The 18,006-nt window shown below is 42.3% G+C and overlaps 1 protein-coding gene across 2 annotated transcripts in view; it reads right to left on the bottom strand.

Annotated features, from left to right (window-relative positions):
• swm (Zinc finger protein swm) overlaps positions 1–18,006 on the bottom strand; it is a 240,896-nt gene that overhangs the window by 209,732 nt on the left and 13,158 nt on the right. For both annotated transcript variants that reach the window (XM_071664921.1, XM_071664922.1), the window contains exon 2: positions 3,024–3,142. In XM_071664921.1, the coding sequence (XP_071521022.1) occupies positions 3,024–3,142 (119 nt within the window). The remainder of the gene's footprint in view (positions 1–3,023; positions 3,143–18,006) is intronic.

The raw sequence follows: 18,006 nt of genomic DNA, 5'->3' as shown, positions 1-18,006 counted from the left end.
TAAGAGAGATATGTGGTAATAAAAAGAGTGTGGTTGAGAGAACAGAAGAGGGTGTTTTGAAATGGTTTGGTCACATGGAGAGAATGAGTGAGAAAAGATTAACCAAGAGGATATATGTGTCAGAGGTGGAGGGACCGAGGAGAAGTGGGAGACCAATTTGGAGGTGGAAAGATGGAGTGAAAAAGATTTTGAGTGATCGGGGCCTGAACATGCAGGAGGGTGAAAGGCGTGCAAAGAATAGAGTGAATTGGATCGCTGTGGTATACCGGGGTCGACGTGCTGTCAATGGATTGAACCAGAGTATGTGAAGCGTCTGGGGTAAACCATGGAAAGTTCTGTGGGGCCTGGATGTGGAAAGGAAGCTGTGGTTTCGGTGCATTATACATGACAGCTAAAGACTGAGTGTGAACGGATGTGGCCTTTGTTGTCTTTTCCTAGCGCTACCTTGCACACATGCAGGGGAGGGGGTTGTTATTTCATGTGTTACATCAATGTTATTCATATAAATGAGGAAAAATATATGCCCCAGGATGAATCCTTGGGGGAACCCAATAGTCAAGATTGACTACAGTGATGATTCAACATTCATTTCAACTATATGCTTCCTAATGCATAACCAAGCTTCTTACCAGTTTTCTATGTAACCAGTAATTTCCAAGGAGCTGATTTTAAACATAAACTTATCATGGGGAAATTTGCTGAATGCTTTAGGGAAGTCCAGATATACATCAATTGTTTTAGTATTGTCAAGGATATTGGATAATTTACAATAAAAATCAAAGAGGTTGGTGAGGCATGATCACACCTGAGTTGTTCGAGGTAAACTATGATTTTACCTCTAATAATCTTTTGAAGTTTGCATGTGCTTGACGTGAGGCTAACAGAATAGTAACTGCCTTGTATTTCATGGCTTCCCTTATAGAATAAAAGGGTAATGTCTGCCATTCTCCAGTCCTGCAAAGCTATACCATCCTACAGAGACTTTAATTTTCAAATATAGGTTGGCAGTAAGGAATTTTATGTTTACAGTTGTTAATCACACATGGCTAGAAATGAACAAGAATTGGTGTTTTATCAATCCTCAACATATCCTTCTGTGCTAGTACTTCTTTACCTGTAACAGTACATTCTGGCATCATATGTCTGCTATCTAACAGAGAGAGACAAACAAAGAAACAGCCAGATTTGACAAATACATGGCTTTGAGTCCACAAATGATATCTGCACCTCACAGTTACATGTAAAATCTACAGGTACTTCTTAATTCATTTTTTTTTTTTTTTTTTTTGCCGCTGTCTCCCGTGTTTGCAAGGTAGCGCAAGGAAACAGACAAAAGAAATGGCCCAACCCACCCCCATACACATGTATATACATACGTCCACACACGCAAATATACATACCTACACAGCTTTCCATGGTTTACCCCAGATGCTTCACATGCCCTGATTCAATCCACTGACAGCACGTCAACCCCGGTATACCACATCGATCCAATTCACTCTATTCCTTGCCCTCCTTTCACCCTCCTGCATGTTCAGGCCCCGATCACTCAAAATCTTTTTCACTCCATCTTTCCACCTCCAATTTGGTCTCCCTCTTCTCCTCGTTCCCTCCACCTCCGACACATATATCCTCTTGATCAATCTTTCCTCACTCATTCTCTCCATGTGCCCAAACCATTTCGAAACACCCTCTTCTGCTCTCTCAACCACGCTCTTTTTATTTCCACACATCTCTCTTACCCTTACGTTACTTACTCGATCAAACCACCTCACACCACACATTGTCCTCAAACATCTCATTTCCAGCACATCCATCCTCCTGCGCACAACTCTATCCATAGTCCACGCCTCGCAACCATACAACATTGTTGGAACCACTATTCCTTCAAACATACCCATTTTTGCTTTCCGAGATAATGTTCTCGACTTCCACACATTCTTCAAGGCTCCCAGAATTTTCGCCTCCTCCCCCACCCTATGATCCACTTCCGCTTCCATGGTTCCATCCGCTGCCAGATCCACTCCCAGATTTCTAAAACACTTCACTTCCTCCAGTTTTTCTCCATTCAAACTCACCTCCCAATTGAATTGACCCTCAACCCTACTGTACCTAATAACCTTGCTCTTATTCACATTTACTCTTAACTTTCTTCTTTCACACACTTTACCAAACTCAGTCACCAGCTTCTGCAGTTTCTCGCATGAATCAGCCACCAGCGCTGTATCATCAGCGAACAACAACTGACTTACTTCCCAAGCTCTCTCATCCCCAACAGACTTCATACTTGCCCCTATCTCCAAAACTCTTGCATTCACCTCCCTAACAACCCCATCCATAAACAAATTAAACAACCATGGAGACATCACACACCCCTGCCGCAAACCTACATTCACTGAGAACCAATCACTTTCCTCTCTTCCTACACGTACACATGCCTTACATCCTCGATAAAAACTTTTCACTGCTTCTAACAACTTGCCTCCCACACCATATATTCTTAATACCTTCCACAGAGCATCTCTATCAACTCTATCATATGCCTTCTCCAGATCCATAAATGCTACATACAAATCCATTTGCTTAATTCATATGTCTGCTTTTCTATTCTTAACACAAAAATCTCAATGTTTCTGATGTCTTCCATTATCATAAAAGCCTCATAAGGTCTGTTGTTGTTTGTCATTCTTTCCATTCCTTTCAGTCTAAATAACCATTTAAAAGTATCACTCAAAAGAGCTTTTTTTAAGGTACAACTACTCCCAAACACCAAACAAACCAGACTTTTTAGCCTTTAAATCATGCTGGTGAAAACTTTTTCCTTTCCACAGCTAAGATAATATTAGCTTGATGTGACCCTTATTAAGTGTAATCAGTGTGGCAGCTTGATGAGAACCTGATTAAGTGTAATCACTATAACAAAGCAAATCTTCCAGCATACAACTTCATTAAAAAAAAAAACAATAAATTAACCAAATCAATCAGAATAGCACATTAAAGCCATTAACACCAATAATACTTACTTGACTGCAGGAATACATCTAGTTGCTCAGTCATACTAGCTTTCAGTTCAGATACTGGGCGGTCTTTACGAACCAATGCAAGACAGTACTTGGCCAATGCCTCTGGGTCAGCATCGCACCTAAGGAGAAAAATCAAAGCAACTGTATCAGGATTCTATAGAAAAATCAAAGCAACTGCTTCAGGATTCTATAGAAAAATCAAAGCAACTGTATCAGGATTCTATTTTATCATACTAAATGAAAATAATTTGTGAAATGTAGAAAACCTATGGGATCTACTTGTAATATACTGGCACTACAAAACATTACCAGTAAAATAAAAATATGCCATAAATACATCATGGACCATCCAGTGAAGAAATTCAAAAAGTCACTGAATAAATGTAAACATTATGACCATTTAGTTAGCCATGCTTTAAAGTGTATGCAGGTATACAGGCCTCAAACAAACTGACTTAACAAAGAAATAATCAAGCTTCAATTCAAGACTGTAATGCCAGATGAGTTTCCCAAAAACAAATGTATGATATACATACTCCAAGATATTTACATGAAGTGGTTCTAACGCATAAGGCATCAAACACAACCTCTACACGCATCCAGAAAATATGCAGTGATGAATGAACATTGGTCTCCACAATAATCTAAACAAAAGCATACCTTACCCTAGTTTCAAGCACTGTCTTCTCACCAACCATCTCAATCAGAAACTATAACTCCCAAGTGTGGGCCTAACTATCAAGCTGTTTGATGCTGCAAGTATTAAGCTAAGGCATATTGTGCAACCTGGCTAGTCTCGTGAACCCTAAAGGAAACTATCCACTTCCCTTTGAAATGGATTCACAAGCCTACCTTGGATGATTCAAATATTTGGCAGTAGCATGTTTGAGACAAGCCCCCCATTATACTTTCCAATTTCCCCTTTATATTTCCTGCAGCATCTTTGCTCTACACAAATCAATATCTACTTTCTTCCCAGCCAGTGATTCTTGCTGGGGATTATCATCATAAAAAAAGCATCTGCATGAACTTCACAGAGAACTTAATTAAGCAAAGCACAGCACATTTATAGGGAGAGGTCATGTGTGACAAAGCTCTCAGATTTCTAAGGGAGGGTGAGCTGTCTTTGACAAAAGGGAAGGTTGGGTGGATTGTATAAATCTGGACTGCCAGATGGCTTTCAACAATATGCCACATGAAAGGCAGGTTAAGAAACAGAGCCAAAAGGCAGGAATAAGGAGGAAAATTCTTCAATGGACATTTTATCATCTATGTGGAAGGGAATGTTGACCACATGTCAGATAAGCCTTCTACAAATGAGTTGTCACCAGCAGAATGCCACTGAGTTTTACTTGGGAACCATTCCTCTTCTTGATCTACGTATATGACTTGCCTGTCGGCATGGATTCCTACCGGAATATGTTTGTTGTTGATGCAAAGGTCACGAGGGAAGTCAAAAACATGGATGATTTCATCTTACATGGTGACCTTGACAATCTTTAGTTACTCTGGTACATAGCTGATAAAGTTCTAGCTAAGTAAATGTAAAGTAATGAGGATGGGTTAAAGTGAAAGATGGCCTCGATATGATTATCAACAAGCAAGCAACAAGCTGCAGGAATCTATGAATGAAAAAGGCTTGAGAGTCAACATTGTCCCTAACCTGTGTTGCCAGAGTCCCAGCTTACATGAATGGTCTTGGAAACCAACTGTCTGCTAGCAAATATTAGAACAGCATTCAAGTTCACAGACAGGGAAATAGTCACAGAGCTGTTCACATAATATATAAGACAAAAACTAAAATATTCTTCTGAAGTTTGGTCATCACACCTAAAAAAAGCACTGAGTTAAAAGAGAAGGCCAAGAGAAGAGCAACAAAGATGGTACCAGAACTGAAAGAAATGAGATATAGGGAAAGGCTACAGGCTTCATGTTTTTAAGACAGACCAATGATGCAGACAGTGACCAGTTCTTTGAAAGATGTAAGGAGAGAACAACCAGAGGGTATAACATGATAGGGGGGGAAAGAATACTTCCCACGTATTCCCTGCGTGTCGTAGAAGGCGACTAAAAGGGGAGGGAGCGGGGGGCTGGAAATCCTCCCCTCTCTATTTTTTTTTATTTTTCCAAAAGAGGGAACAGAGAAGGGGGCCAGGTGGGGATATTCCCCCAAAGGCCCAGTCCTCTGTTCTTAACGCTACCTCGCTAATGCGGGAAATGGCGAATAGCTTGGAGAAAAAAAAAAATAGTAATGATGTGAGTTTCTGTAATATAAGAGTGGTGGATGAATGGAATTAAATTACTGAACATATGGTTAATGCAGACAATAAACAGTAATATAAAAAGTTGTTTCATACAGAATGTTTGAGAGATGAGTTCCCATGAGTGTAAAAATCCCTCCCTGTACAAAAAAAATAGGTATATCAAACAGTAAATAAGTGCACTTATGGACTAACAGCACTGTCATGAAATAACATCCACCATCACTCTTTCCTATGCTCTACATATGGTCAAATAGCACACCTTTCTATACATGCATTACAATAAAACACAGCCAACTGTCCCTTTGAAAAGGTGCTAGGAGTCATGCTGGACAAATGGGGACATTTGGCAAGCCTGGCAATGAGTTGTTTGCATGATCTGCTCATCTATTATAAAGGGATAATGAAATTCCAATTTCAGAAAGGAAGTATGACTTCCTCTTCTACACTGAGGATCTACATGAAAAGTGGGTGACACCAAAATCAGATATCTTAGTAAAGCATGAAGTTGACAGATGTAAATCACTTATTAGTTTTGGCTTGTAAGATCATACACCATTCTTAAGACCTTCCACAAGGCATCTCTGTCAACCTTATCATATGCTTTTCTCTAAGTCCATAAATGCCACATACACATCCACACATTTCTCTACATGTTTCTCTTATACAATCTTCAATCCAAACACTTGAGCCACACTTCCTTTGCCACTTCTGAAACCACAGTGTTTCCTTCATGCTCATACACCTCTGCGTTTGTACAGTAAGGTTCTATAAAATGCTAGCTGCAGGTAATGTGAGCCTGATGGAATATGACCGGTCTAGACCCTGTTGCTCATGGAAGTGACGAAGGGCATTCAACAACTTATAACTGAACAGTTATTTCCCTAGTAGGAGCAATCATTGCACACCAATTACTGTCCAACTACCACGCGCAGGTCCTGGGTTTGAGTCCATGCTATTGGAAGTCATTATGTATTCTATGAAAGTGCGTATTCATATGGAATATGTTCACATTCATATACCTCCATGTTTGTACAGGAAAGTTCTGTAAAATGCTATCTGCTGGTAATATGACCAGTCTAGATGCCATTGCTCATGGATGAGACACAAAAAGTATTCAAACAACTGTAATACAATAGTCGTTTCCCTATTAGGGGCGATCATAACCGAGTAGCTAGCATTCCTAACTACTATGGAAAGGTCCCAAGTTCGAGTCCTTGCTGTTGGAAGGCATTACATGATACATATATATATTTTTTTTTTTTTTTTTTTTTTTTTTTTTTTTTTTTTTACTTTGTCGCTGTCTCCCGCGTTTGCGAGGTAGCGCGAGGAAACAGACGAAAGAAATGGCCCAACCCCCATACACACGTACATACACACGTCCACACACGCAAATATACATACCTACACAGCTTTCCATGGTTTACCCCAGACGCTTCACATGCCTTGATTCAATCCACTGACAGCACGTCAACCCCTGTATACCACATCGCTCCAATTCACTCTATTCCTTGCCCTCCTTTCACCCTCCTGCATGTTCAGGCCCCGATCACACAAAATCTTTTTCACTCCATCTTTCCACCTCCAATTTGGTCTCCCTCTTCTCCTCGTTCCCTCCACCTCCGACACATATATCCTCTTGGTCAATCTTTCCTCACTCATTCTCTCCATGTGCCCAAACCATTTCAAAACACCCTCTTCTGCTCTCTCAACCACGCTCTTTTTATTTCCACACATCTCTCTTACCCTTACGTTACTTACTCGATCAAACCACCTCACACCACACATTGTCCTCAAACATCTCATTTCCAGCACATCCATCCTCCTGCGCACAACTCTATCCATAGCCCACGCCTCGCAACCATACAACATTGTTGGAACCACTATTCCTTCAAACATACCCATTTTTGCTTTCCGAGATAATGTTCTCGACTTCCACACATTTTTCAAGGCTCCCAAAATTTTCGCCCCCTCCCCCACCCTATGATCCACTTCCGCTTCCATGGTTCCATCCGCTGACAGATCCACTCCCAGATATCTAAAACACTTCACTTCCTCCAGTTTTTCTCCATTCAAACTCACCTCCCAATTGACTTGACCCTCAACCCTACTGTACCTAATAACCTTGCTCTTATTCACATTTACTCTTAACTTTCTTCTTCCACACACTTTACCAAACTCAGTCACCAGCTTCTGCAGTTTCTCACATGAATCAGCCACCAGCGCTGTATCATCAGCGAACAACAACTGACTCACTTCCCAAGCTCTCTCATCCCCAACAGACTTCATACTTGCCCCTCTTTCCAGGACTCTTGCATTTACCTCCCTAACAACCCCATCCATAAACAAATTAAACAACCATGGAGACATCACACACCCCTGCCGCAAACCTATATTCACTGAGAACCAATCACTTTCCTCTCTTCCTACACGTACACATGCCTTACATCCTCGATAAAAACTTTTCACTGCTTCTAACAACTTGCCTCCCACACCATATATTCTTAATACCTTCCACAGAGCATCTCTATCAACTCTATCATATGCCTTCTCCAGATCCATAAATGCTACATACAAATCCATTTGCTTTTCTAAGTATTTCTCACATACATTCTTCAAAGCAAACACCTGATCCACACATCCTCTACCACTTCTGAAACCGCACTGCTCTTCCCCAATCTGATGCTCTGTACATGCCTTCACCCTCTCAATCAATACCCTCCCATATAGTTTACCAGGAATACTCAACAAACTTATACCTCTGTAATTTGAGCACTCACTCTTATCCCCTTTGCCTTTGTACAATGGCACTATGCACGCATTCCGCCAATCCTCAGGCACCTCACCATGAGTCATACATACATTAAATAACCTTACCAACCAGTCAACAATACAGTCACCCCCTTTTTTAATAAATTCCACTGCAATACCATCCAAACCTGCTGCCTTGCCGGCTTTCATCTTCCGCAAAGCTTTTACTACCTCTTCTCTGTTTACCAAATCATTTTCCCTAACCCTCTCACTTTGCACACCACCTCGACCAAAACACCCTATATCAGCCACTCTGTCATCAGACACATTCAACAAACCTTCAAAATACTCATTCCATCTCCTTCTCACATCACCACTACTTGTTATCACCTCCCCATCTACGCCCTTCACTGAAGTTCCCATTTGCTCCCTTGTCTTACGCACCCTATTTACCTCCTTCCAGAACATCTTTTTATTCTCCCTAAAATTTACTGATAGTCTCTCACCCCAACTCTCATTTGCCCTTTTTTTCACCTCTTGCACCTTTCTCTTGACCTCCTGTCTCTTTCTTTTATACTTCTCCCACTCAATTGCATTTTTTCCCTGCAAAAATCGTCCAAATGCCTCTCTCTTCTCTTTCACTAATACTCTTACTTCTTCATCCCACCACTCACTACCCTTTCTAAACAGCCCACCTCCCACTCTTCTCATGCCACAAGCATCTTTTGCGCAATCCATCACTGCTTCCCTAAATACATCCCATTCCTCCCCCACTCCCCTTACTTCCATTGTTCTCACCTTTTTCCATTCTGTACACAGTCTCTCCTGGTACTTCCCCACACAGGTCTCCTTCCCAAGCTCACTTACTCTCACCACCTTCTTCACCCCAACATTCACTCCTCTTTTCTGAAAACCCATACTAATCTTCACCTTAGCCTCCACAAGATAATGATCAGACATCCCTCCAGTTGCACCTCTCAGCACATTAACATCCAAAAGTCTCTCTTTCGCACGCCTGTCAATTAACACGTAATCCAATAACGCTCTCTGGCCATCTCTCCTGCTTACATAAGTATACTTATGTATATCTCGCTTTTTAAACCAGGTATTCCCAATCATCAGTCCTTTTTCAGCACATAAATCTACAAGCTCTTCACCATTTCCATTTACAACACTGAACACCCCATGCATACCAATTATTCCCTCAACTGCCACATTACTCACCTTTGCATTCAAATCACCCATCACTATAACCCGGTCTCGTGCATCAAAACCGCTAACACACTCATTCAGCTGCTCCCAAAACACTTGCCTCTCATGATCTTTCTTCTCATGCCCAGGTGCATATGCACCAATAATCACCCACCTCTCTCCATCAACTTTCAATTTTACCCATATTACCCATATATATTTATTTATATTCATTATACTTTGTCGTTGTCTCCTGCGTTAGCGAGGTAGCGCAAGGAAACAGACAAAAGAATGGCCCAACCCACCCACATACATATGTATATACATACACGTCCACACACACACATATACATACCTATACATCTCAACGTATACACAAATATTTACACACAAAGACATATACATATATACACATGTACATAATTCATACTGTTTGCCTTTATTCATTCCCATTGCCACCCTGCCACATATGAAATGAAACCCCCTCCCCCTCATCTGCGCGAGGTAGCACTAGGAAAAGACAACAAAGGCCACATTCATTCACACTCAGTCTCTAGCTGTCATGTATAATGCACCAAAACCACAGCTCCCTTTCCACATCCAGGCCCCACACAACTTTCCATGGTTTACCCTAGATGCTTCACATGCCCTGGTTCAATCCACTGACAGCACGTCAACCCTGGTATACCACATCGTTCCAATTCACTCTATTCCTTGCATGCTTTTCAACCTCCTATATGTTCAGGCCCCGATTACTCAAAATCTTTTTCACTCCATCTTTCCACCTCCAATTTGGTCTCCCACTTCTCCTCGTTCCCTCCACCTCTGACAAATATATCCTCTTGGTCAATCTTTCCTCACTCATTCTCTCCATGTGACAAAACCATTTCAAAACACCCTCTTCTGCTCTCTCAACCACACTCTTTTTATTACCACACATCTCACTTACCCTTTCATTACATACTTGATCAAACCACCTCACACCACATATTGTCCTCAAACATCTCATTTCCAGCACATCCGCCCTCCTCCGCACAACTCTTTCCCTAGCCAACGCTTCGCAACCATATACCATTGTTAGATCCACTATTCCTTCAAACATACCCATATTTGCTTTCCAAGATAACGTTCTCGACTTCCATACATCTTTCAACGCTCCCAGAACTTTTGCCCCCTCCCCTACCCTGTGACTCACTTCGGCTACCACGGTTCCATCCGCTGCCAGATCCACTCCCAGATATCTAAAACACTTCATTTCCTCCAGTTCTACTCCATTCAAACTCACCTCCCTACTGACTTATTCCTCAACCCTACTGTACCTAATAACCTTGCTCTTATTCACGTTTACTCTCACCTTTCTTCTTTCACACACTTTACCAAACTCAGTCACCAGCTTCTGCAGTTTCTCACACGAATCACCCACCAGCGCTGTATCATCAGCGAACAACAACTGACTCACTTCCCAGGCTCTCTCATCCACAACAGACTGCATACTTGCCCCTATCTCCAAAACTCTTGCATTCACCTCTCTAACAACCCCATCCATAAACAAACTAAACAACCATGGAGACATCACACACCCCTGCCGCAAACCAACATTCACTGAGAACCAATCACTTTCCTCTCTTCCTACACGTACACATGCCTTACATCCTCGATAAAGACTTTTCACTGCTTCTAACAACTTACCTCCCACACCATATATTCTTAACACCTTCCACAGAACATCTCTATCAACCCTATCATATGCCTTCTCCAGATCCATAAATGCTACATACAAATACATTTGCTTTTCTAAGTATTTCTCACATACATTTTTCAAAGCAAACACCTGATCCACACATCCTCTACCACTTCTGAAACCACACTGCTCTTTCCCAATCTGATGCTCTGTACATGCCTTCACCCTCTCAATCAATACCCTCCCATATAATTTACCAGGAATACTCAACAAACTTATACCTCTGTAATTTGAGCACTCACTCTTATCCCCTTTTCCTTTGTGCAATGGCACTATGGAAGCATTCTGCCAGTCCTCAGGCACCTCACCATGAGTCATACATGTATCAAATAAACAACCTTACCAACCAGTCAACAATACAGTCACCCCCTTTTTTAATAAATTCCACTGCAGGACCATCCAAACCCGCTGCCTTGCCGGCTTTCATCTTCCACAAAGCTTTTACTACCTCTTCTCTGTTTACCATATCATTCTCCCTAACCCTCTCACTTTGCACACCACCTCGACCAAAACACCCTATATCTGCCACTCTATCATCAAACACATTCAACAAACCTTCAAAATACTCACTCCATCTCCTTCTCACATCACCACTACTTGTTTTCTCACATCACCACTACTTGTTATCACCTCCCAATTTGCCCCTTTCACTGATGTTCCCATTTGTTCCCTTGTCTTACGCACTACCAAAACGTCTTTTTATTCTCCCTAAATTTCAAGGATACTCTCTCACCCCAACTCTCATTTGCCCTCATTTTTCCCTCTTGCACCTTTCTCTTGACCTCCTGCCCCTTTCTTTTATACATCTCCCAGTCATTTGCATCATTTCACTGCAAAAATCGTCCAAATGCCTCTCTCTTCTCTTTCACTAATAATCTTACTTCTTTATCCCACCACTCACTACCCTTTCTAATCTACCCACTTCTCATGCCACAAGCATCTTTTGCATAAGCCATCACTGCTTCCCTAAATGCATACCATTCCTTCCCCACTCCCCTTGCATCCTTTGTTCTCACCTTTTTCCATTCTGTACACATTCTCTCCTGGTACTTCCTCATATAAGTCTCCTTCCCAAGCTCACTTCCTCTCACCACTCTCTTCGCCCCAACATTCTCTCTTCTTTTCTGAAAACCTTTACAAATCTTCACCTTCGCCTCCACAAGATAATGATCAGACATCCCTCCAATTGTACCTCTCAGCACATTAACATCCAAAAGTCTCTCTTTCGCGCGCCTATCAATCAACACGTAATCCAATAACGCTCTCTGGCCATCTTTCCTACTTACATATGCATACTTATGTATAACTCTCTTTTTAAACCAGGTATTCCCAATCACCAGTCCTTTTTCAGCACATAATTCTACAAGCTCTTCACCATTCCCATTCACAACACTGAACACCCCATGTACACCAATTATTCCCTCAACTGCCACATTACTCACCTTTGCATTCAAATCACCCATCACTATCACCTGGTTTCATGCATCAAAACTACTAACAAACTTACTCAGCTGCTCCCAAAACACTTGCCTCTCATGATCTTTCTTCTCATGCCCAGGTGCATATGCACCAATAATCACCCTCTCTCTCCATCAACTTTCAGTTTTGCCCATATCAATCTAGAGTTTACTTATTTAGACTCTATCACATACTCCCACCACTCCTGTGTCAGGAGTAGTGCTACTCTTTCCCTTGCTCTTGTCCTCTCACTAACCCCAGACTTTACTCCCAAGACATTCCCAAACCACTCTTGCCCTTTACCCTTGAGCTTCGTTTCACTCAGAGCCAAAACATCCAGGTTCCTTTCCTCAAACATACTACCTATCTCTCCTTTCTTCTCATCTAGGCTACATCCACACACATTTAGACACCCCAATCTGAGCCTTCGAGGAGGATGAGCACTCCCCGCGTGACTCCTTCTTCTGTTTCCCCGTTAAGAAAGTTAAAATACAAGGAGGGGAGGGTTTCTAGCCCCCCACTCATCGTTCCCATTATTCGCCTTCTACGACACATGAGGAATGCGTGGGAAGTATTCTTTCTCCCCTACCCCCAGAGATATATATATATTATATTCATTATTTATTTTGCTTTGTCGCTGTCTCCCGCGTTAGCGAGGTAGCGCAAGGAAACAGACAAAAGAATGGCCCAACCCACCCACATACACATGTACATACATATATGTCCACACACACAAATATACATACCTATACATCTCAACATATACATATATATATACACACACAGACATATACATATATACACATGTACATAATTCATAGTCTTCCTTTATTCATTCCCATCACCACCCTGCCACACATGAAATAACAGCCCCCTCCCCCTCATGTGTGCGTGGCAGCGCTAGGAAAAGACAACAAAGGCCACATATCATTCACACTCAGTCTCTAGCTGTCATGTAATAATACACTGAAACCACAGCTCCCTTTCCACATCTAGGCCCCACAGAACTTTCCATGGTTTATCCCAGACGCTTCACATGCCCTGGTTCAATCCATTGACAGCATGTTGACCCCAGTATACCACATCGTTCTAATTCACTCTATTCCTTGCACGCCTTTCACCCTCCTGCATGTTCAGGCCCCAATCACTCAAAATCTTTTTCACCCCATCTTTCCACCTCCAATTTGGTCTCCCACTTCTCCTCGTTCCCTTCACCTCCGACACATATATCCTCTTGGTCAATCTTTCCTCACTCATTCTCTCCATGTGACCAAACCATTTCAAAACACCCTCTTCTGCTCTCTCAACCACACTCTTTTTATTACCACACATCTCTCTTACCCTATTATTGCTTACTCGATCAAACCACCTCACACCACATATTGTCCTCAAACATCTCATTTCCAGCACATCCACCCTCCTCCACACAACTCTATCCATAGCCCACACCTCGCAACCATACAACATTGTTGGAACCACTATTCATTCAAACATACCCATTTTTGCTTTCTGAGATAATGATCTTGACTTCCACACATTCTTCAAAGCTCACAGAATTTTCGCTCCCTCCCCCACCCTATGATTCACTTCCGCTTCGATGGTTCCATCTGCTGCCAGATCCACTCCCAGATATCTAAAACACTTCACTTCCTCTAGTTTTTCTCCATTCAAACTTACCTCCCAATTGACTTGACCCTCAACCCTACTGTACCTAATAACCTTACTCTTATTCACATTTACTGTCAGCTTTCTTCTTTCACACACTTTACCAAACTCAGTCACCAGCTTCTGCAGTTTCTCACATGAATCACCCACCAACGCTGTATCATCAGCGAACAACAACTGACTCACTTCCCAAGCTCTCTCATCCACAACAGACTGCATACTTGCCCCTCTTTCCAAAACTCTTGCATTTACCTCCCTAACAACCCCATCCATAAACAAATTAAACAACCATGGAGACATCACACACCCCTGCCGCAAACCTACATTCACTGACAACCAATCACTTTCCTCTCTTCCTACACGTACACATGCCTTACACCCTCGATAAAGACTTTTCACTGCTTCTAACAACTTGCCTCCCACACCATATATTCTTAATACCTTCCACAGAGCATCTCTATAAACTCTATCATATGCCTTCTCCAGATCCATAAATGCTACTTACAAATCCATTTGCTTTTCTAAGTATTTCTCACATACATTCTTCAAAGCAAACATCTGATCCATACATCCTCTACCACTTCTGAAACCACACTGCTCTTCCCCAATCTGATGCTCTGTACATGCCTTCACCCTCTCAATCAATACCCTCCCATATAATTTACCAGGAATACTCAACAAACTTATTCCTCTGTAATTTGAGCACTCACTCATTCCCTTTGCCTTTGTACAATGGCACTATGCAAGCATTCCGCCAATCCTCAGGCACCTCACCACGAATCATACACACATTAAATAACCTTACCAACCAGTCAACAATACAGTCACCCCCTTTTTTAATACATTCCACTGCAAATACCATCCAAACCCGCTGCCTTGCCGGCTTTCATCTTCCACAAAGCTTTTACTACCTCTTCTCTGTTTACCAAATCATCCTCCCTAACCCTCTCACTTTGCACACCACCTCGACCAAAATACCCTTTATCTGCCACTCTATCATCTAAAACATTCAACAAACCTTCAAAATACTCACTCCATCTCCTTCTCACATCACCACTACTTGTTATCACCTCCCCATTAGCCCCCTTCACTGAAGTTCCCATTTGTTCCCTTGTCTTACGCACTTTATTTACCTCCTTCCAAATCTTCTTTTTATTCTCAATAATTTTTAATGATACTCTCTCACCCCAAGTCTCATTTGCCCTCTTTTTCACCTCTTGTACCTTTTTCTTGACCTCCTGCCTCTTTCTTTTATACATCTCCCACTCATTTGCATTATTTCACTGCAAAAATAATCCAAATGCCTCTCTCTTCTCTTTCACTAATAATCTTACTTCTTCATCCCACCACTCACTACCCTTTCTAATCTGCCCACCTCCTACACTTCTCATGCCACAAGCATATTTTGTGCAAGCCATCACTGCTTCCTTAAATACATCCCATTCCTCCCCCACTCCCCTTACCTCCTTTGTTCTCACCTTTTTCCATTCTGTACTCAGTCTCTCCTGGTACTTCCTCATATAAGTCTCCTTCCCAAGCTCACTTACTCTCACCACTCTATTCACCCCAACATTCTCTCTTCTTTTCTGAAAACCTCTACAAATCTTCACCTTCGCTTCCACAAGATAATGATCAGACATCCCTCCAGTTGCACCTCTCAGCACATTAACATCCATAAGTCTCTCTTTCGCGCGCCTATCAATCAACACGTAATCCAATAACGCTCTTTGGCCATCTCTCCTACTTACATATGTATACTAATATATATCTATCTTTTTAAACCAGGTATTCCCAATCACCAGTCCTTTTTCAGCACATAAATCTACAAGCTCTTCACCATTTCCATTTACAACACTGAACACCCCATGTATACCAATTATTCCCTCAACTGCCACATTACTCACCTTTGCATTCAAATCACAAATCACTATAACCCGGTCTCATGCATCAAAACCACTAACACACTCATTCAGCTGCTCCCAAAACACTTGCCTCTCGTGATCTTTCTTCTCATGCCCAGGTGCATATGCACCAATAATCACCCATCTCTCTCCATCAACTTTCAGTTTTACCCATACCAATCTAGAGTTTACTTTCTTACACTCTTATCACATACTCCCACCACTCCTGTTTCAGAGTACTGCTACTCCTTCCCTTGCTCTTGTCCTCTCACTAACCCCTGACTTTACTCCCAAGGCATTCCCGAACCACTGTTCCCCTTTACCCTTGAGCTTTGTTTCACTCAGAGCCAAAACATCCAGGTTCCTTTCCTCAAACATTTTTTTTTTTTTTTTTTTGCTTTGTCGCTGTCTCCCGCGTTTGCGAGGTAGCGCAAGGAAACAGACGAAAGAAATGGCCCAACCCACCCCCATACACATGTATATACATACGTCCACACACGCAAATATACATACCTACACAGCTTTCCATGGTTTACCCCAGACGCTTCACATGCCTTGATTCAATCCACTGACAGCACGTCAACCCCGGTATACCACATCGCTCCAATTCACTCCTTTCACCCTCCTGCATGTTCAGGCCCCGATCACACAAAATCTTTTTCACTCCATCTTTCCACCTCCAATTTGGTCTCCCTCTTCTCCTCGTTCCCTCCACCTCCGACACATATATCCTCTTGGTCAATCTTTCCTCACTCATTCTCTCCATGTGCCCAAACCATTTCAAAACACCCTCTTCTGCTCTCTCAACAACGCTCTTTTCATTTCCACACATCTCTCTTACCCTTACGTTACTTACTCGATCAAACCACCTCACACCACACATTGTCCTCAAACATCTCATTTCCAGCACATCCATCCTCCTGCGTACAACTCTATCCATAGCCCACGCCTCGCAACCATACAACATTGTTGGAACCACTATTCCTTCACACATACCCATTTTTGCTTTCCGAGACAATGTTCTCGACTTCCACACATTCTTCAAGGCTCTCAGAATTTTCGCCCCCTCCCCCACCCTATGATCCACTTCCGCTTCCATGGTTCCATCCGCTGCCAGATCCACTCCCAGATATCTAAAACACTTCACTTCCTCCAGTTTTTCTCCATTCAAACTCACCTCCCAATTGACTTGACCCTCAACCCTACTGTACCTAATAACCTTGCTCTTATTCACATTTATTCTTAACTTTCTTCTTTCACACACTTTACCAAACTCAGTCACCAGCTTCTGCAGTTTGTCGCTGTCTCCTGCGTTTGCAAGGTAGCGCAAGGAAACAGACGAAAGAAATGGCCCAACCCACCCCCATACACATGTATATACATACACGTCCCCACACGCAAATATACATACCCATACATCTCAATGTACACATACATATACACACACAGACGTATATGCCTCAATTCACACTGCACACAATTCACACTGTCTGCCTTTATTCATTCCCATCGCCACCCTGCCACACATGAAATAACAGCCCCTTCCCCCCGCATGTGCGCGAGGTAGTGCCAGGAAAAGACAACAAAGGCCACATTCGTTCACACTCAGTCTCTAGCTGTCATGTAATAATGCACAGAAACCACAGCTCCCTTTCCATATCCAGGCCCCACAGAACTTTCCATGGTTTACCCTAGACGCTTCACATGCCCTGGTTCAATCCATTGACAGCACGTTGACCCCGGTACATCACATCGTTCCAATGCACTCTATTCCTTGCACGCCTTTCACCCTCCTCCATGTTCAGGCCCCAATCACTCAAAATCTTTTTCACTCCATCCTTCCACCTCCAATTTGGTCTCCCACTTCTCCTTGTTCCCTCCACCTCTGACACATATATCCTCTTGGTCAATCTCTCGTCACTCATTCTCTCCATGTGACCAAACCATTTCAAAACACCCTCTTCTGCTCTCTCAACTGCACTCTTTTTATTACCACACATCTCTCTTACCCTATT

This window comes from Panulirus ornatus, chromosome 9, assembly GCF_036320965.1.
Source record: "Panulirus ornatus isolate Po-2019 chromosome 9, ASM3632096v1, whole genome shotgun sequence".
NCBI lineage: Eukaryota > Metazoa > Arthropoda > Malacostraca > Decapoda > Palinuridae > Panulirus > Panulirus ornatus.
This window is presented reverse-complemented; position numbering and strand designations above follow the sequence as displayed.